The 20,399-nt window shown below is 49.7% G+C and overlaps 1 protein-coding gene across 2 annotated transcripts in view; it reads right to left on the bottom strand.

Moving 5' to 3' along the window:
* Window positions 1-20,399, bottom strand: part of LOC135041345 (mitogen-activated protein kinase 14) — a 335,823-nt gene that overhangs the window by 187,333 nt on the left and 128,091 nt on the right. For both annotated transcript variants that reach the window (XM_063954930.1, XM_063954929.1), the window contains exon 5: window positions 4,833-4,862. In XM_063954930.1, the coding sequence (XP_063811000.1) occupies window positions 4,833-4,862 (30 nt within the window). The remainder of the gene's footprint in view (window positions 1-4,832; window positions 4,863-20,399) is intronic.

Genomic DNA, 20,399 nt, shown 5'->3' with positions numbered 1-20,399 from the left:
CGTCCTGGAAACATATATTTTCAGGGCCCTGACAACGTCCAGCAACTTGGAGTCCTCCAAGTCCCTAGTAGCCGCAGGTACCACAATAGGCTGGTTCAGGTGAAACGCTGAAACCACCTTAGGGAGAAATTGTGGACGAGTCCTCAATTCTGCCCTGTCCGTATGAAAAATCAGGTAAGGGCTTTTATAAGCTAAAGCCGCCAATTCTGACACGCGCCTGGCCGAAGCCAGGGCCAACAGCATGACCACTTTCCATGTGAGATATTTCAAATCCACAGATTTAAGCGGTTCAAACCAATGTGATTTTAGGAACCCCAAAACTACATTGAGATCCCAAGGTGCCACTGGAGGCACAAAAGGAGGTTGTATATGCAGCACCCCCTTGACAACGTCTGAACTTCAGGAACTGAAGCCAGTTCTTTCTGGAAGAAAATCGACAGGGCCGAAATCTGAACCTTAATGGATCCTAATTTTAGGCCCATAGACACTCCTGTTTGCAGGAAATGCAGGAATCGACCCAGTTGAAATTCCTCCGTTGGGGCCTTCCTGGCCTCGCACCACGCAACATATTTCTGCCAAATGCGGTGATAATGCTTTGCGGTCACATCCTTCCTGGCTTTGATCAGGGTAGGAATGACTTCTTCCGGAATGCCTTTTTCCTTCAGGATCCGGCGTTCAACCGCCATGCCGTCAAACGCAGCCGCGGTAAGTCTTGGAACAGACAGGGTCCTTGCTGGAGCAGCTCCCTTCTTAGAGGTAGAGGCCACGGGTCCTCTGTGAGCATCTCTTGAAGTTCCGGGTACCAAGTCCTTCTTGGCCAATCCGGAGCCACGAGTATAGTTCTTACTCCTCTCCGTCTTATAATTCTCAGTACCTTGGGTATGAGAGGTAGAGGAGGGAAACATACACTGACTGGTACACCCATGGTGTTACCAGAGCGTCCACAGCTATTGCCTGAGGGTCCCTTGACCTGGCGCAATACCTGTCCAATTTTTTGTTGAGGCGGGACGCCATCATGTCCACCTTTGGTTTTTTCCAACGGTTTACAATCATGTGGAAGACTTCTGGGTGAAGTCCCCACTCTCCCGGGTGGAGGTCGTGCCTGCTGAGGAAGTCTGCTTCCCAGTTGTCCACTCCCGGAATGAATACTGCTGACAGTGCTATCACATGATTTTCCGCCCAGCGAAGAATCCTTGCAGCTTCTGCCATTGCCCTCCTGCTTCTTGTGCCGCCCTGTCTGCTCACGTGGGCGACTGCCGTGATGTTGTCCGACTGGATCAGCACCGGCTGACCTTGAAGCAGAGGTCTTGCTTGGCTTAGGGCATTGTAAATGGCCCTCAGCTCCAGGATATTTATGTGAAGTGATGTCTCCAGGTTTGACTACAAGCCCTGGAAATTTCTTCCCTGTGTGACTGCTCCCCAGCCTCGCAGGCTGGCATCCGTGGTCACCAGGACCCAGTCCTGAATGCCGAATCTGCGGCCCTCTAGAAGATGAGCAATTCTGCAACCACCACAGGAGAGACACCCTTGTCTTTGGTGACAGGGTTATCCGCTGATGCATCTGAAGATGCGATCCGGACCATTTGTCCAGCAGGTCCCACTGGAAAGTTCTTGCGTGGAATCTGCCGAAAGGGATTGCTTCGTAGAAAGCCACCATTTTTCCCAGGACCCTTGTGCATTGATGCACTGACACTTGGCCTGGTTTTAGGAGGTTTCTGACTAGTTCGGATAACTCCCTGGCTTTCTCCTCCGGGAGAAACACCTTTTTCTGGACTGTGTCCAGGATCATCCCTGGGAATAGAAGACGTGTCGTCGGGAACAGCTGCGATTTTGGAATATTGAGAATCCAACCGTGCTGCCGCAACACTACTTGAGATAGTGCTACCCCGACTACCAATTGTTCCCTGGATCTTGCCCTTATCAGGAGATCGTCCAAGTACGGGATAACTAAAACTCCCTTCCTTCGAAGGAGTATCATCATTTCGGCCATTACCTTGGTAAAGACCCGGGGTGCCGTGGACAAACCAAACGGCAGCGTCTGAAACTGATAGTGACAGTTCTGTACCACAAACCTGAGGTATCCTTGGTGAGAAGGGTAAATTGGGACATGGAGGTAAGCCTCCTTGATGTCCAAAGACACCATATAATCCCCTTCTTCCAAGTTCGCAATCACCGCTCTGAGTGACTCCATCTTGAATTTGAACCTGTGCATGTAAGTGTTCAAGGATTTTAGATTTAAAATAGGTCTCACCGAGCCGTCCGGCTTCGGTACCACAACAGCGTGGAATAATACCCCTGTCCCTGTTGCAGGAGGGGTATCTTGATTATCACCTGCTGGGAATACAGCTTGTGAATGGCTTCCAATACCGCCTCCCTGTCGGAGGGAGACGTCGGTAAGGCAGACTTTAGGGGAGTGCCTGAGTCCGCTTGTAAAGCCCCAGCGTCATGCTGAGGACTTGGCAGAAAACGGGAGAGGGCTTCTGTTCCTGGGAACTGGCTGTTTGCTGCAGCCTTTTTCCTCTCCCTCTGCCACGGGGCAGAAATGAGGAGCCTTTTGCCCGCTTGCCCTTATGGGGCCGAAAGGACTGCGCCTGATAATACGGCGTCTTCTTATGTTGAGAGGCTACCTGGGGTAAAAATGTGGATTTCCCAGCAGTTGCCGTGGCCACCAGGTCTGATAGACCTACCCCAAATAACGCCTCCCCTTTGTAAGGCAATACTTCCATATGCCTTTTGGAATCAGCATCACCTGACCACTGCCTCGTCCATAACCCTCTTCTGGCAGAAATGGACAGCGCACTTACTCTTGATGCCAGTCGGCAAATATCCCTCTGTGCATCACGCATATATAGAAATGCATCTTTAGTCAGTAATATACTGTCCCTATCCAGGGTATCAATATTGTCAGTCAGGGAATCCGACCAAGCCACCCCAGCACTGCACCTCCAGGCTGAGGCGATTGCTGGTCGCAGTATAACACCCGTGTGAGTGTATATACATTTTAGGATATTCTCCTGCTTTCTGTCAGCAGGTTCCTTAAGGGCGGCCCTATCAGGAGACGCAGTGCCACCTGTTTTGACAAACGTGTGAGCGCTTTATCCACCTTAGGGGGTGTTTCCCAACGTGCCCTATCCTCTGGCGGAAAGGGGTATGATGCTAATAACCTTTTAGGAATTATCAGTTTTTTATCGGGGGAAACCCACGCTTCATCACACACTTCATTTAATTCCTCAGATGCAGGAAAAACTACAGGCAGTTTTTCTCACCAAACATAATACCCTTTTTAGTGGTACTTGTATTATTAGAAATATGTAAAACATTTTTCATAGCCTCAATCATGTAACGTGTGGCCCTACTGGAAGTCACATTCGTCTCTTCATCGTCGACACTGGAGTCAGTATCCGTGTCGGCGTCTGTATCTGCCATCTGAGGTAACGGGCGTTTTAGAGCCCCTGATGGCTTTTGAGACGCCTAGACAGGCACGAGCTGAGTAGCCGGCTGTCTCATGTCATCAACCGTCTTTTGTAAAGAGCTGACACTGTCACGTATTCCTTCCATAAGCTCAGCCACTCAGGTGTCGACTCCCTAGGGGGTGACATCTCCATTACAGGCAATTGCTCCGCCTCCACACCATTTTCCTCCTCATACATGTCGACACAATCGTACCGACACACAGCACACACACAGGGAATGCTCTGATAGAGGACAGGACCCCACTAGCCCTTTGGGGAGACAGAGGGAGAGTATGCCAGCACACACCAGAGCGCTATATATATATACAGGGATAACCTTATAGAAGTGTTTTTCCCCTTATAGCTGCTGTTTTATTTATACTGCGCCTAATTAGTGCCCCCCTCTCTTGTTTTACCCTTTTCTGTAGTGCAGGACTGCAGGGGAGAGTCAGGGAGACGTCCTTCCAGCGAAGCTGTGAGGGAAAATGGCGCCCGTGTGCTGAGGAGATGGGCTCCGCCCCCTTCTCGGCGGACTTTTCTCCCGCGTTTTGCTGTATTCTGGCAGGGGTTAAAATACATCCATATAGCCCTGGGGGTTATATGTGATGTATTTTCGCCAGCCAAGGTGTTTCTATTGCTGCTCAGGGCGCCCCCCCCCAGCGCCCTGCACCCTCAGTGACCGGAGTGTGAAGTGTGCCTGAGGAGCAATGGCGCACAGCTGCAGTGCTGTGCGCTACCTTGGTGAAGACTGATGTCTTCTGCCGCCGATATTCCGGACCTCTTCTTGCTTCTGGCTCTGTAAGGGGGCCGGCGGCGCGGCTCTGGGACCGGACTCCGAGGCTGGGCCTGTGTTCGGTCCCTCTGGAGCTAATGGTGTCCAGTAGCCAAGAAGCCCAAGCTGGCTGCAAGCAGGCAGGTTCGCTTCTTCTCCCCTTAGTCCCTCGATGCAGTGAGCCTGTTGCCAGCAGGTCTCACTGAAAATAAAAAAACCTAAAACTAAACTTTTACTAAGAAACTCAGGAGAGCCTCCTAGAATGCACCCTTCTCGGCCGGGCACAAAAATCTAACTGAGGCTTGGAGGAGGGTCATAGGGGGAGGAGCCAGTGCACACCAGGTAGTCCTAAAGCTTTACTTTTGTGCCCAGTCTCCTGCGGAGCCGCTATTCCCCATGGTCCTTACGGAGTTCCCAGCATCCACTAGGACGTCAGAGAAACCTACAGTACTTTATAGGAATTTCTTCTAGGAAATGATGTTTTAACGGGTGTATCAATAAATCAAATCGATTTACAGTATTAACATATTGGTAAACGTTTCAAGATTAGCTTGTCTCTAGTTATAACTACTGTATCTTCATAAACATAGCATAGTAAAAATACTTACTCTATGGATAATATCAGCTGAGTGGATGTACTGTAATAAACAACAAAAGAAAAATTGTCAAAGATCATCAAAAGGAGAGATTACACAAATCTTAATTATAAAAGAAAACATCTATAGAATGTTTTTACAGTAGAATAACATTATACTGTTGACCTAAATCTTCATGACTTATTCAGAATGATAAAGACAAGAACGCATTCTAACCACAATAATCATCTACGTTACAATATCCCATCTAAGACAAAATAACGAGATTTATGGTAAGAACTTACTGTTGATAAATCTTTCTGCGAGGTACACTGGGCTCCACAAGGATAGACATTGGGGGTGTAGAGTAGGATCTTGATCCGAGGCACCAACAGGCTCAAAAGCTTTGACTGTTCCCAAGATGCATAGCGCCGCCTTCTCTATAACCCCGCCTCCCTGCACAGGAGCTCAGTTTTTAGTTAACCAGCCCAATGCAATAGCAGGAAGAGACAACAGTTAATAGCCAGATACACCACACTCTCACGACAGGAGAAGTGTCAGCGGCTAATGCCATACCAACCCGAAGGAGCTAAGTGCGTCAGAGTGGGCGCCTTGTGGAGCCCACTGTACACCGCAGAAAGATTTAACAACGGTAAGTTCTTACCATAAATCTAATTTTCTGCTGCGGGGTACACTGGGCTCCACAAGGATAGACATTGGGGATGTCCTAAAGCAGTTCCTTATGGGAGGGGACGCACTGTAGCAGGCACAAGAACCCGGCGTCTAAAGGAGGCATCCTGGGAAGCGGCAGTATCGAAGGCATAGAACCTTATGAACGTGTTCACTGAGGACCACGTAGCCGCCTTGCACAATTGTTCAAGGGTCGCACCACGGCGGGCCGCCCAAGAAGGTCCAACAGACCGAGTAGAATGGGCCGTAACGTGAGCAGGAGCTGACAGACCTGCCTTCACATAAGCATGTGCAATCACCATTCTAATCCATCTGGCCAAAGTCTGCTTGTGAGCAGGCCAGCCACGTTTGTGAAAACCAAACAGAACAAAGAGAGAATCAGATTTCCTAATAGAGGCAGTTCTCTTCACATAGATTCGGAGAGCCTGTACCACATCCAAAGACTGCTCTTTGGAAGACAAGTCAGGAGAGACAAGGGCCGGAACCACTATCTCCTGATACGAAGAAACCACCTTAGGTAAATATCCGGGACGAGTCCTAAGAACCGCCCGATCACGGTGAAATATCAGATATGGGGAACTACAAGATAAGGCACCCAAATCCTTGTAGCAGAGGCACTAGCCAGCAGAAACACCACCTTAAGGGAAAGCCACTTAAGATCAGCTGAACCAAGAGGTTCAAACGGAGACTCCTGCAACGCCTCCATAACCACCGACAAGCCCAAAGGAGCTACAGGCGGGACATATAGAGGTTGGATACGCAACACACCCTGAGTAAAGGTATGAACATCAGGTAAGGTCACAATTTTTCTCTGAAACCACACCGACAAGGCAGAAATATGAACCTTGAGGGAGGCCAGACGCAGGCCTAAGTCTAGGCCCTGCTGAAGAAAAGCCAAAAGCTTGGCTGTACTAAACTTGGAAGCGTCATAATTGTTAGATGCGCACCAGACAATGTAAGAATGCCAGACCCTATGGTAAATCCGAGCAGAAGCCGGTTTCCGGGCCCGCAACATAGTTTGAATGACCACCTCAGAAAACCCTTTAGCCCTCAAGATGGAAGCTTCAAGAGCCACGCCGACAAAGACAGCAGGGCCAGGTCCTGGTAGACACAGGGGCCCTGAACGAGGTGGTCTGGGCGTTGTGGAAGTAGAATTGGACGCTCTGACAAGAGGCCCTGAAGGTCTGAGAACCAGTGCCGTCTGGGCCACGCTGGAGCTATGAGAAGCAATATTCCTCCTTCCTGCTTGAACTTCTGAATTACCCTGGGCAGAAGTGACACTGGAGGGAACACGTAGGGCAGCCGAAATTTCCATTGCACCGCCAGCGAATGCTGCTTGAGGATCCCTTGTCCTTGCGCCGAAGACCGGAACCTTGTGATTGTGTCGAGACGCCATCAGATCTACGTCTGGTAGGCCCCACCTTTCCACTACGAGTTGAAATACTTCTGGATGGAGGCCCCACTCTCCGGCGTGTATGTCCTGACGACTGAGAAAGTCCGCTTCCCAATTCAGGACTCCCGGAAGGAATATTGCCGGTAGATGGAGTTCCGCCCATTGAAGAATCCGTGAGACTTCCTCCATTGCCAAGCGGCTTCGAGTGCCGCCTTGATGATTTATGTAAGCCACTGTGGTGGCGTTGTCCGACTGTACTTGGAACAGGACGGTTCTGTATTAAATGCTGGGCCAGGTTCAATGAGTTGAAGACCTCCCGCAATTCCAGAATGTTGATCGGAAGGTGAGACTCCTCCTTGGTCCACCGACCCTGAATGGAGTGTTACTCCAACACCGCGGCCCAAACACTAAGGCTGGCATCCGTCGTTAACAGGACCCAGTCCGGTATCCAGAAGGGACGACCCCTGCACAATCGTTGGTCCTGGAGCCACCAGGTCAGTGACAGGCGGACCTCCAGAGTCAATGAGATCATGTGAGACCTGATCCGGTGAGGCAGGCCGTCCCACTTGGCCAGAATCAGTCCCTGGAGGGGGCGAGAATGAAAATAAAATTTTACTTACCGGTAAATCTATTTCTCGTAGTCCGTAGTGGATGCTGAGGACTCCGTAAGGACCATGGGGAATAGAAGGGCTCCGCAGGAGACATGGGCACTTTAAGAAAGAATTTAGATTCTGGTGTGCTCTGGCTCCTCCCTCTATGTCCCTCCTCCAGACCTCAGTTAGAGAAACTGTGCCCGGAAGAGCTGACAGTACAGGGAAAGGATTTTGGTAATCCAGGGCAAGATACATACCAGCCACACCAATCACACCGTATAACTTGTGATAAACTTACCCAGTCAACAGTATGAACAACAACAGAGCATCAGTTCAACCCTGATGCAACAATAACATAGCCCTTATTGCAGCAATAACTATATACAAGTATTGCAGAAGAAGTCCGCACTTGGGACGGGCGCCCAGCATCCACTACGGACTACGAGAAATAGATTTACCGGTAAGTAAAATCTTATTTTCTCTAATGTCCTAGTGGATGCTGGGGACTCCGTAAGGACCATGGGGATTATACCAAAGCTCCCAAAACGGGCGGGAGAGTGCGGATGACTCTGCAGCACCGATTGAGCAACAATAGGTCCTCCTCAGCCAGGGTATCAAACTTGTAGAACTCTGCAAAAGTGTTTGAACCTGACCAAGTATCAGCTCGGCATAGTTGTAATGCCGAGACCCCTCGGGCAGCCGCCCCAGAAGAGCCCACGTTCCTAGTGGAATGGGCTTTAACTTATTTTGGCAGCGGCAATCCAGCTGCAGAATGAGCCTGCTGAATCGTGTTATAGATCCAGCGAGCAATAGTTTGCTTTGAAGCAGAAGCACCCAGCTTGTTGGATGCATACAGGATTAACAGCGACTCCGCTTTCCCGACTCTAGCCGTTCTGGCTACATAAACCTTCAAAGCCCTGACCACATCCAGTAACTCGGAATCCTCCAAGTCACGAGTAGCCACAGGCACCACAATAGGTTGGTTCATATGAAAAGATGACACCACTTTTGGCAGAAATTGTGGACGGGTCCGCAATTCTGCTCTACCCATATGGAAAACCAGATAGGGGCTTTTATGTGACAAAGCCGCTAATTCTGACACACGCCTAGCCGAAGCCAAGGCTAATAGCATGACCACCTTCCACGTGAGATATTTTAACTCCACCGTTTTAAGTGGTTCAAACCAGTGTGATTTCAGGAAACTTAACACCACGTTAAGATCCCAAGGTGCCACTGGAGGCACAAAAGGAGGCTGAATATGCAGCACTCCCTTTACAAACGTCTGAACTTCTGGTAGAGAAGCCAACTCTTTTTGAAAGAAAATGGATAGGGCTGAAATCTGGACCTTAATGGAGCCCAATTTCAGGCCCAAATTCACTCCCGACTGTAGGAAGTGGAGGAAACGGCCCAGCTGGAATTCCTCTGTAGGAGCATTCCTAGCATCACACCAAGAAACATATTTTCGCCATATAAGGTGATAATGTTTAGCTGTCACGTCCTTCCTAGCCTTTATCAGCGTAGGAATGACCTCGTCCGGAATGCCCTTTTCTGCCAGGATCCGGCTTTCAACCGCCATGCCGTCAAACGCAGCCGCGGTAAGTCTTGGAACAGACAGGGCCCCTGTTGCAACAGGTCCTGTCTTAGAGGAAGAGGCCACGGGTCCTCTGTGAGCATTTCTTGCAGATCTGGATACCAGGTCCTTCGTGGCCAATCTGGAACAATGAGGATTGTTCTCACTCCTCTTTTTCTTATTAGCCTCAGCACCTTGGTATGAGAGGAAGAGGAGGAAATACATAGACCGACTGGAACACCCACGGTGTCACCAGGGCGTCTACCGCTATTGCTTGAGGGTCTCTTGACCTGGCGCAATACCTCTGTAGTTTTTTGTTGATGCGGGATGCCATCATGGCCACCTGTGGCAGTTCCCACCGATATGTGATCTGTGTGAAGACTTCCTGATGAAGTCCCCACTCTCCCGGGTGGAGGTTGTGTCTGCTGGGGAAGTCTGCTTCCCAGTTGTCCACTCCCGGGATGAACACTGCTGACAGAGCGCTTACGTGATTCTCCGCCCAGCGAAGAATTCCGGTGGCTTCTGCCATCGCCACTCTGCTCCTTGTGCCGCCTTGGCGGTTCACATGAGCCACTGCGGTGATGTTGTCTGACAATCAGAACCGGTTGGTCGCGAAGCAAGTGCTCCGCTTGACGTAGGGCGCTGTATACGGCCCTTAGTTCCAGGATGTTGATGTGAAGGCAAGTCTCTTGACTTGACCACAGACCTTGGAAATTTCTTCCCTGTGTGACTGCTACCCACCCTCGGAGGCTAGCGTCCGTGGTCACCAGGACCCAGTCCTGAATTCCGAATCTGCGTCCCTCTAGAAGGTGAGAACTCTGCAGCCACCACAGGAGTGACACCCTGGCCCTGGGGGACAGGGTGATTAACCGATGCATCTGAAGATGTGATCCGGACCACTTGTCCAGTAAGTCCCATTGGAATGTCCTCGCATGGAACCTGCCGAAGGGAACGGCCTCGTATGATGCCACCATCCTTCCCAGGACTCGAGTGCAGTGATGCACTGACACCTGTTTTGGTTTTAATAGATTCCTGACCAGTGTCATGAGCTCCTGAGCTCTCCCTATCGGGAGATAAACTCTTTTCTGGTCTGTGTCTAGGATCATGCCTAGGAGAGGCAGATGAGCTGTAGGAACCAACTGCGACTTTGGAATATATAGAATCCAGCCGTGTTGCCGTTACACTTCCAGAGAAAGTGATACGCTGTTCAGCACTGCTCTCTTGATCTCGCTTCTATGAGGAGATCATCCAAGTACGGGATAATTGTGACTCCTTGCTTCCGCAGGAGCACCATCATTTCCGCCATTACCTTGGTGAATATTCTCGGGGCCGTGGAGAGACCAAACGGCAACATCTGAAATTGGTAATGACAATCCTGTACCGCAATTCTGAGGTACGCCTGATGAGGTGGATAAATGGGGACATGAAGGTATGCATCATTTATGTCCAGAGACACCATAAAATCTCCCCCTTTCAGGCTTGCGATGACCGCTCTTAGCGATTCCATCTTGAACTTGAACCTTTTCAGGTATATGTTCAGGGATTTTAAATTCAATATGGGTCTGACCGAACCGTCCGCTTTCGGGACTACAACATGGTCGAATAATAACCCCCTCCGTGTTGAAGGAGGGGAACCTTGACCACCACCTGTTGAAGATACAATATGTGAATTGCAGTTAACACTATTTCCCTCTCGTGGGGGGAAGCCGGCAGGGCCGTCGGTGAGGGGGCATCTCCTCAAAGTCCAGCTTGTATCCCTGAGACACAATATCTATTGCCCAGGGATCCAACAGGGAGTGAACCCACTTGTGGCTGAACTTACGAAGACGTGCCCCCACCGGGCCTAGCTCCGCCTGTGGAGCCCCAGCGACATGCGGTGGATTTTGTAGAGGCCGGGGAGGACTTCTGTTCCTGGGAACTAGCTGTGTTGTGCAGCTTCTTTCCTCTGCCCCTGCCTATGGCAAGAAAGGACGCACCTCGGACCTTCTTGTTTCTTTGTGTTCGAAAGGCTGCATTTGATAATGTCGTGCTTTCCTAGGCTGTGCAGGAATATAAGGCAAAAGATCAGAATTACCAGCTATAGCTGTGGAGACCAGGTCCGAGATCCCTTCTCCACACAATCCTCAGCCTTCCATATGCCTCTCAAGTCGGCATCATCTGTCCATTGCATATTCTACAGGACACGTCAAGCAGAAATCGACATAGCGTTGACTCTAGAATCCAGTAGACTAATGTCTCTTTGGGCATGATAGATATATATATATATATATATAATATCTCTTAAGACAGCATCTTTAATATATATATATCTCTATATATATATCTCTATATATATATATATATATATATATATATATCTATCTCTATATATATATATATATATATATATATATATATATATATAAAAAAGCTATATATACATTTGCACACTTTTGAAAAATAATATATCCAGGTGCTCCCTATAATCTGTTCCTTGATGGTCCAGTAAAAATATACTATGGAAAAGAGGCACTCAATCAATCATGGTATATGAAAAAAAGTCTTATAAATTTTATTTTCACCCAACAACGGGCATTTCAGGTGGAATCACATTGATGGTGGTGGCTCAGCAAAAACTCTTGAATAAAATACAGCTTATGCAGCATCATAAAGTGCTTTAGAGTAAACAAATGTTTTGCTTATAAAGAGGATGTGAAAAAGATCAAACCAGTACGTCCGTCGACCTTGGTCCCATGTGGACCGTTCAAGACTCGCACACCAAGTAACAGTCACCTTCCACCATCCAGAGCCACCACCATCAATGTGATTCCACCTGAAATGCCCGTTGTTGGGTGAAAATAAAATTTATAAGACTTTTTTTCATATACCATGATTGATTGAGTGCCTCTTTTCCATAGTGTGTGTGTGTGTGTGTGTGTGTGTGTGTGTGTGTGTGTGTGTGTGTGTGTGTATATATATATATATATATATATATATATACACACACACACATACATACTAGGGTCTCAATCTCTCCTGATAAGGTACCTGTCCACGCTGCTACAGCGCTATAAACCCATGCCGACACAATCGCCGGTCTGAGTAGTGTACCAGAATGTGCACGCTATCTGCAGGATCCCTGAGGATAGCTGTTAAGTCAGGGCTACCTTTTGGGCAAACGTGACACCCTAGGGGAAGATTCCCATCGTATCCTGGCCCTAGTAGGGAAAGGATACTCCCTGAGAATTCTTTGTGGGAAACTGCAGTCTCTTGTCTGGGGATTCCCGCTCTTTTTCATCATGAGAGGAGGGAAATTTACCCTCAGCTTTCTTCCCCTTAAACATGTGTACCCTTGTGTCAGGGACAGAGGAGTCATCAGTGATATGCAAATCATCTTTTATTACAATAATCAAATATTGAATACTTTTCTGCCATTTTGGCTGTAACTTTGCATTATCGTAGTCGACACTGGAGTCAGACTCCGTGTCGATATCAGTGTATTATTTTGGATAGTGATCATTGAGAGACTCTGAAGGTCTCTGCGACATAGGGACAGACATGGGTAGATTCCCTGTCTGTTCTCTAATCTTTTGTGCAATAAATTCACCTTAGCACTTACACATATCCAAACAGGTTTCGGCGTTGTCGACGGAGACACCCTCACATTTGCTCCATCTCCTCCTTAGGGGAGCCTTTTACCTCAGACGTGTCGACACACACGTACCGACACACCACACACTCAGGGAATGCTCATCTGAAGACAATTCCCCCATAAGGCCCTTTGGAGAGACAGAGAGAGAGTATGCCAGCACACACCCCAGCGCTATTAACCCAGGAATAATAAGATTTTACTTACCGATAAATCTATTTCTCGTAGTCCGTAGTGGATGCTGGGACTCCGTCAGGACCATGGGGAATAGCGGCTCCGCAGGAGACAGGGCACAAAATTTAAAAGTTTGACCACTAGGTGGTGTGTACTGGCTCCTCCCCCTATGACCCTCCTCCAAGCCTCAGTTAGGATACTGTGCCCGGACGAGCGTACACAATAAGGAAGGATTTTGAATCCCGGGTAAGACTCATACCAGCCACACCAATCACACCGTACAACTTGTGATCTGAACCCAGTTAACAGTATGACAAACGTAGGAGCCTCTGAACAGACGGCTCACAACAATAACAACCAGATTTTTTTGTAACAATAACTATGTACAAGTATTGCAGACAATCCGCACTTGGGATGAGCGCCCAGCATCCACTACGGACTACGAGAAATAGATTTATCGGTAAGTAAAATCTTATTTTCTCTGACGTCCTAGTGGATGCTGGGACTCCGTCAGGACCATGGGGATTATACCAAAGCTCCCAAACGGGCGGGAGAGTGCGGATGACTCTGCAGCACCGAATGAGAGAACTCCAGGTCCTCCTTAGCCAGGGTATCAAATTTGTAGAATTTTACAAACGTGTTCTCCCCTGACCACGTAGCTGCTCGGCAGAGTTGTAATGCCGAGACCCCTCGGGCAGCCGCCCAAGATGAGCCCACCTTCCTTGTGGAATGGGCCTTGACAGATTTAGGCTGTGGCAGGCCTGCCACAGAATGTGCAAGTTGAATTGTGCTACAAATCCAACGAGCAATCGTCTGCTTAGAAGCAGGAGCACCCAGCTTGTTGGGTGCATACAGTATAAACAGCGAGTCAGATTTTCTGACTCCAGCCGTCCTTGAAATATATATTTTCAATGCTCTGACAACGTCCAGCAACTTGGAATCCTCCAAATCGCTAGTAGCCGCAGGCACCACAATAGGCTGGTTCAGGTGAAACGCTGAAACCACCTTAGGCAGAAAGTGAGGACGCGTCCGCAGTTCTGCCCTGTCCGAATGGAAAATCAGATATGGGCTTTTATACGATAAAGCCGCCAATTCTGACACTCTCCTGGCTGAAGCCAGGGCCAGTAGCATGGTTACTTTCCATGTAAGATATTTCAAATCCACCGATTTGAGTGGCTCAAACCAATGGGATTTGAGAAAATCCAAAACTACATTAAGATCCCACGGTGCCACTGGGGGCACAACCGGGGGCTGTATATGTAGTACTCCTTTTACAAAAGTCTGGACTTCAGGAACTGAAGCCAATTCTTTCTGGAAGAAAATCGACAGGGCCGAAATTTGAACCTTAAATGGACCCTAATTTGAGGCCCATAGACAATCCTGTTTGCAGGAAATGTAGGAATCGACCCAGTTGAAATTCCTCCGTCGGGGCCTTCCTGGCCTCACACCACGCAACATATTTTCTCCAAATGCGGTGATAATGTTGTGCAGTCACCTCCTTCCTGGCTTTTACCAAGGTAGGGATGACCTCTTCCGGAATGCCTTTTTCCCTTAGCATTCGGCGTTCAACCGCCATGCCGTCAAACGCAGCCGCGGTAAGTCTTGGAATAGACACGGTCCCTGCTGAAGCAGGTCCCGTCTTAGAGGTAGAGGCCACGGATCTTCCGTGAGCATCTCCTGAAGTTCCGGGTACCAAGTTCTTCTTGGCCAATCCGGAGCCACGAGTATCGTTCTTACTCCCCTTTGCCGTATAATTCTCAGTACTTTTGGTATGAGAGGCAGAGGAGGAAACACATACACTGACTGGTACACCCATGGTGTTACCAGAGCGTCTACAGCTATTGCCTGAGGGTCTCTTGACCTGGCGCAATACCTGTCCAGTTTTTTGTTGAGGCGGGACGCCATCATGTCCACCATTGGTCTTTCCCAATGGACCACAATCATGTGGAAGACTTCTGGATGAAGTCCCCACTCTCCCGGGTGCAGATCGTGTCTGCTGAGGAAGTCTGCTTCCCAGTTGTCCACTCCCGGGATGAACACAGCTGACAGTGCTAACACATGATTTTCTGCCCAGCGGAGAATCCTTGCAGCTTCTGCCATTGCCCTCCTGCTTCTTGTGCCGCCCTGTCTGTTTACGTGGGCGACTGCCGTGATGTTGTCCGACTGAATCAACACCGGCTGACCCTGAAGCAGAGGTTTTGCCAGGCTTAGAGCATTGTAGATTGCTCTTAGCTCCAGTATATTTATGTGAAGAGACGTCTCCAGGCTTGACCACACGCCCTGGAAGTTTCTTCCCTGTGTGACCGCTCCCCAGCCTCTCAGGCTGGCATCCGTGGTCACTAGGACCCAGTTCTGTATGCCGAATCTGCGGCCCTCTAACAGATGAGCACTCTGCAACCACCATAGCAGAGACACTCTTGTCTGGATCTTGCCCTTATCAGGAGATCGTCCAAGTAAGGGATAATTAAGACGCCTTCTCTTCGAAGAAGGATTATCATTTCGGCCATTACCTTGGTAAAGACCCGGGGTGCCGTGGACAATCCAAACGGCAGCGTCTGAAACTGATAATGACAGTTTTGGACCACGAACCTGAGGTACCCTTGGTGTGAAGGACAAATTGGAACATGAAGGTAAGCATCCTTGATGTCCAAGGACACCATAAAATCCCCTTCTTCCAGATTCGCTATCACTGCTCTGAGTGACTCCATCTTGAACTTGAATTTTTGTATGTACAGATTCAGAGATTTTAGATTTAGAATCGGTCTTACCGAGCCGTCCGGCTTCGGTACCACAAATAGCGTGGAGTAATACCCCTGTCCCTGTTGTAGGAGGGGTACCTTGACTATCACCTGCTGAGAATACAGCTTATGAATGGCCTCCAATACCGTCGCCTTGTCGGAGGGAGACGTTGGCAAAGCAGACTTTAGGAAACGGCGAGGAGGGGACTTCTCGAATTCCAACCTGTAACCCTGAGATACTACCTGCAGGATCCAGGGGTCCACCTGCGAGTGAGCCCACTGTGCGCTGAAATGTTTGAGGCGACCCCCCACCGCCCCTGAGTCTGCTTGTAAGGTCCCAGCGTCATGCTGACGCCTTTGTAGAAGCCGGGGAGGGCTTCTGCTCCTGGGAAGGAGCTGCTTGTTGCAGTCTCTTACCCTTTCCTTTGCCTCGGGGCAAATAGGAATGTCCTTTTGCTCGTTTGTTCTTATAGGAACGAAAGGACTGCGGCTGAAAAGCCTGCGGCTTTTTCTGCTGGGAGGTGACCTAGGGTAAAAAGGTGGATTTTCCGGCCGTTGCCGTGGCCACCAGATCCGATAGACCGACCCCAAATAATTCCTCCCCCTTATACGGCAATACTTCCATATGTCGTTTGGAATCCGCATCACCTGACCACTGGCACGTCCATAAACTTCTTCTGGCAGATATGGACATCGCACTTACTCTTGATGCCAGAGTGCAAATATCTCTCTGTGCATCTCGCATATAAAGAAATGCATCCTTTAACTGCTCTATAGTCAGTAAAATACTGTCCCTATCCAGGGTATCAATATTTTCAGACAGTGACTCCGACCAAGCCACGCCAGCACTGCACATCCAGGCTGAGGCGATTGCTGGTCTCAGTATAACACCCGTATGTGTGTATATACTTTTCAATGTATTCTCCAGCCTCCTATCAGCTGGATCCTTGAGGGCGGCCGTATCAGGAGACGGTAACGCCACTTGCTTTGATAAGCGTGTGAGCGCCTTATCCACCCTAGGAGGTGTTTCCCAGCGCGCCCTAACCTCTGGCGGGAAAGGGTATAATGCCAATAACTTCTTTGAAATTAGCAGTTTTCTATCTGGGGTAACTCACGCTTCATCACACACTTCATTCAGTTCCTCTGATTCAGGAAAAACTATCAGTAGTTTTTTCACACCCCACATAATACCCCTTTTTGTGGTACTTGCAGTATCAGAGATATGCAAAGCCTCCTTCATTGCCGTGATCATATAACGTGTGGCCCTACTGGAAAATACGTTTGTTTCTTCACCGTCGACACTGGATTCAGTGTCAGTGTCTGGGTCTGTGTCGACCGACTGAGGTAAAGGGCGTTTTACAGCCCCTGACGGTGTCTGAGACGCCTGGACAGGTACTAACTGGTTTGCCGGCTGTCATGTCGTCAACCGACTTTTGTAGCGTGCTGACACTATCCCGTAATTCCATAAACAAAGCCATCCATTCTGGTGTCGACTCCCTAGGGCAGGCATTCCCAACCACGGTCCTCAAGGCACACCAACAGTGCAGGTTTTAGTGATAACCAGGCTTCAGCACAGATGGTTAAATCAAAATAACTGAGGTACTAATTAAGTCACCTGTGTTCAAGCCTGGATATCACAAAAACCAGGACTGTTAGTGTGCCTTGAGGACCGCGGTTGGGAAACACTGCCCTAGGGGGTGACATCACCATTACAGGCAATTGCTCCGCCTCCACGCCAACATCGTCCTCATACATGTCGACACACACGTACCGACACACAGCAGACACACAGGGAATGCTCTGATAGAAGACAGGACCCCACTAGCCCTTTGGGGAGACAGAGGGAGAGTTTGCCAGCACACACCCAAGCGCTATAAATATATATAGGGACAACCTTAATAAGTGTGTTCCCTTTATAGCAGCTCAAATATTATAAATATCGCCAATAAGTGCCCCCCCTCTCTGTTTTTATCCTGTTTCTGTAGTGCAGTGCAGGGGAGAGTCTTGGGAGCCTTCCTCGCAGCGGAGCTGGGCAGGAAAATGGCGCTGTGTGCTGAGGAGAATAGGCCCCGCCCCCTTTTCGGGGGGCTTCTTCTCCCGGTTTTTTTTTTTTGGGAACCTGGCAGGGGTTAAATACATCCATATAGCCCCAGGGGCTATATGTGATATATTTTAGCCAGAATAGGTATATTACATTGCTGCCCAGGGCGCCCCCCCCAGCGCCCTGCACCCTCAGTGACCGCTGGTGTGAAGTGTGCGGAGAGCAATGGCGCACAGCTGCAGTGCTGTGCGCTACCTCATGAAGACTGAGACGTCTTCTGCCGCCGGTTTCTGGACCTCTTCTCTATTCGGCATCTGCAAGGGGGTCGGCGGCGCGGCTCCGGTGACCCATCCAGGCTGTACCTGTGATCGTCCCTCTGGAGCTAGTGTCCAGTAGCCTAAGAAGCAAATCCATCCTGCACGCAGGTGAGTTCACTTCTTCTCCCCTAAGTCCCTCGTTGCAGTGAGCCTGTTGCCAGCAGGACTCACTGAAAATAAAAAACCTAACAAACTTTTTCTAAGCAGCTCTTTAGGAGAGCCACCTAGATTGCACCCTGCTCGGACGGGCACAAAAACCTAACTGAGGCTTGGAGGAGGGTCATAGGGGGAGGAGCCAGTACACACCACCTAGTGGTCAAACTTATAAATTTTGTGCCCTGTCTCCTGCGGAGCCGCTATTCCCCATGGTCCTGACGGAGTCCCAGCATCCACTAGGACGTCAGAGAAAACACAGTAACTTAATGTTAACCCAGTAGCTGCTGTTAATATTGATTTCTGCGCCTAATTATGTGCCCCCCCCCCCCCTCTCTTTTTACCCTCTTCTACCGTGTAACTGCAGGGGAGAGGCTGGGAAGCTTCCTCTCAGCGGTGCTGTGGAGAAAAAACATGGCGCTGGTGAGTGTTGAGGAAGAAGCCCCGCACCCTCGACGGCGGGCTTCTGTCCCGCTTTAATGTACAATATTTGGCGGGGGCTCATACATATATACAGTGCCCAACTGTATATATGCAAACTTTTGCCAAAGAGGTCTCTAATTGCTGCCCAGGGCGCCCGCCCCCCCCCCCCCCCCCCCCCCTGCACCCTTACAGTGACCGGAGTATGTGGGTGTAGTGTGGGAGCAATGGCGCACAGCTGCAGTGCTGTGCGCTAACTCAGTGAAGACTGGAGTCTTCTGCCGCCGATTTCGAAGTCTTCTTGCTTCTTTCACCCGGCTTCTGTCTTCCGGCTCTGCGAGGGGGACGGCGGCGCGGCTCCGGGATCGGACGACGAGGGTGAGATCCTGTGTACGATCACTCTGGAGCTAATGGTGTCCAGTAGCCTAAGAAGCAGGACCTATCTGCAGAGAGTAGGGCTGCTTCTCTCCCCTCAGTCCCACGATGCAGGGAGTCTGTTGCCAGCAGAGGTCCCTGAAAATAAAGAAAAACCTAACAAAATACTTTCTTACAGCAAGCTCAGGAGAGCTCACTGAACAGCACTTAGCTCGTCCGGGCACAGATTCAAACTGAGGTCTGGAGGAGGGACATAGAGGGAGGAGCCAGAGCACACCAGAATCTAAATTCTTTCTTAAAGTGCCCATGTCTCCTGCGGAGCCCGTCTATTCCCCATGGTCCTTACGGAGTCCCCAGCATCCACAAGGACGTTAGAGAAATTGAGCATACTCCACCATGTTGAACGCTGACACCATGAGGCCCAGCACCTGCATCGCCGAATGTATTGACACTTGCGGACGAGAGAGGAAGCAACGAATCCTGTTCTGAAGCTTCAGGACTTTCTCCTGAGACAAGAACCGCTGGTTGCGAGTGTCCAATAGCGCTCCCAGGTGCACCATGCTATGAGCAGGGACCAAGGAGGATTTCTTCCAGTTGATGAGCCACCCGCGGGCTTGCAGAAACCAGACAGCCAGATCTAGGTGATGTAGAAGAATTTCTGGGGCATTTGCCAGGATCAACAAGTCATCCAGATACGGTAGGATCCTGACCCCTTGACGGCGGAGTACCACAGTCATCACCGCCATAACTTTGGTGAAGACTCGCGGAGCCGTGGTTAAACCTCAAGAAAATGCCCGAAACTGGTAATGGAGGTTGCCAACCGCAAACCTCAGGTATTGCTGATGCGACACTGCTATAACAATATGCAGGTAAGCATCCTGTATATCCAGGGAGAATATATAATCCCCAGGTTCCAAGGCCGAACAATAGATCGAAGGGTTTCCATATGGAACTTGGAGATTCTCACAAACTTGTTCAATGCCTTGAGGTTGAGAATGGGCCGGGAGGACCCATTCGGTTTCGGGACTAGAAACTGCGGAAAATAGTACCCTCTGAGCAAGAGGCGGGTCTGTACCACCGAATGAAGAGTCTTTGCCTTTGTCTGGTCCGAAGGGACGTCTGTCTGGCAAAATCGATGAGGGGGGGGGACGGTCTTTGAAGGCTAAGGCGTAACCTCGAGTGACGACTTCCCGTACCCAGCATATGAAGTGGTCTTCAACCATCCCTGGGTATACCCTAGAAGCCGGTCCCCCAGGGAGAGGCCCGCCCCGTCATGCGGCAGGCTTATCGGTCTTGGAGGCTGGCTGACGGGCAGTCCAGGCTCTTTTGAGCTTTGGCTTACCAGGTTTGGAAGTGCGGGCCTGTTTGTGGTACGCCTGATTTTTTGCTTTACCTGAAGGACGAAAGGAAGTACTTTTAGCCTTCGGCACAGAAGGAGCAGTACTTGGCAGACAGGCTGTTTTGGCAGTAGCCAAATCAGCCACTATCTTATTTAAGTCCTCACCGAA

This window comes from Pseudophryne corroboree, chromosome 2 (assembly GCF_028390025.1).
Source record: "Pseudophryne corroboree isolate aPseCor3 chromosome 2, aPseCor3.hap2, whole genome shotgun sequence".
Classification (NCBI taxonomy): Eukaryota; Metazoa; Chordata; class Amphibia; order Anura; family Myobatrachidae; genus Pseudophryne; species Pseudophryne corroboree.
Note: the sequence above shows the minus strand (reverse complement) of the source record. Positions and strands in the feature narration are given on the sequence as shown.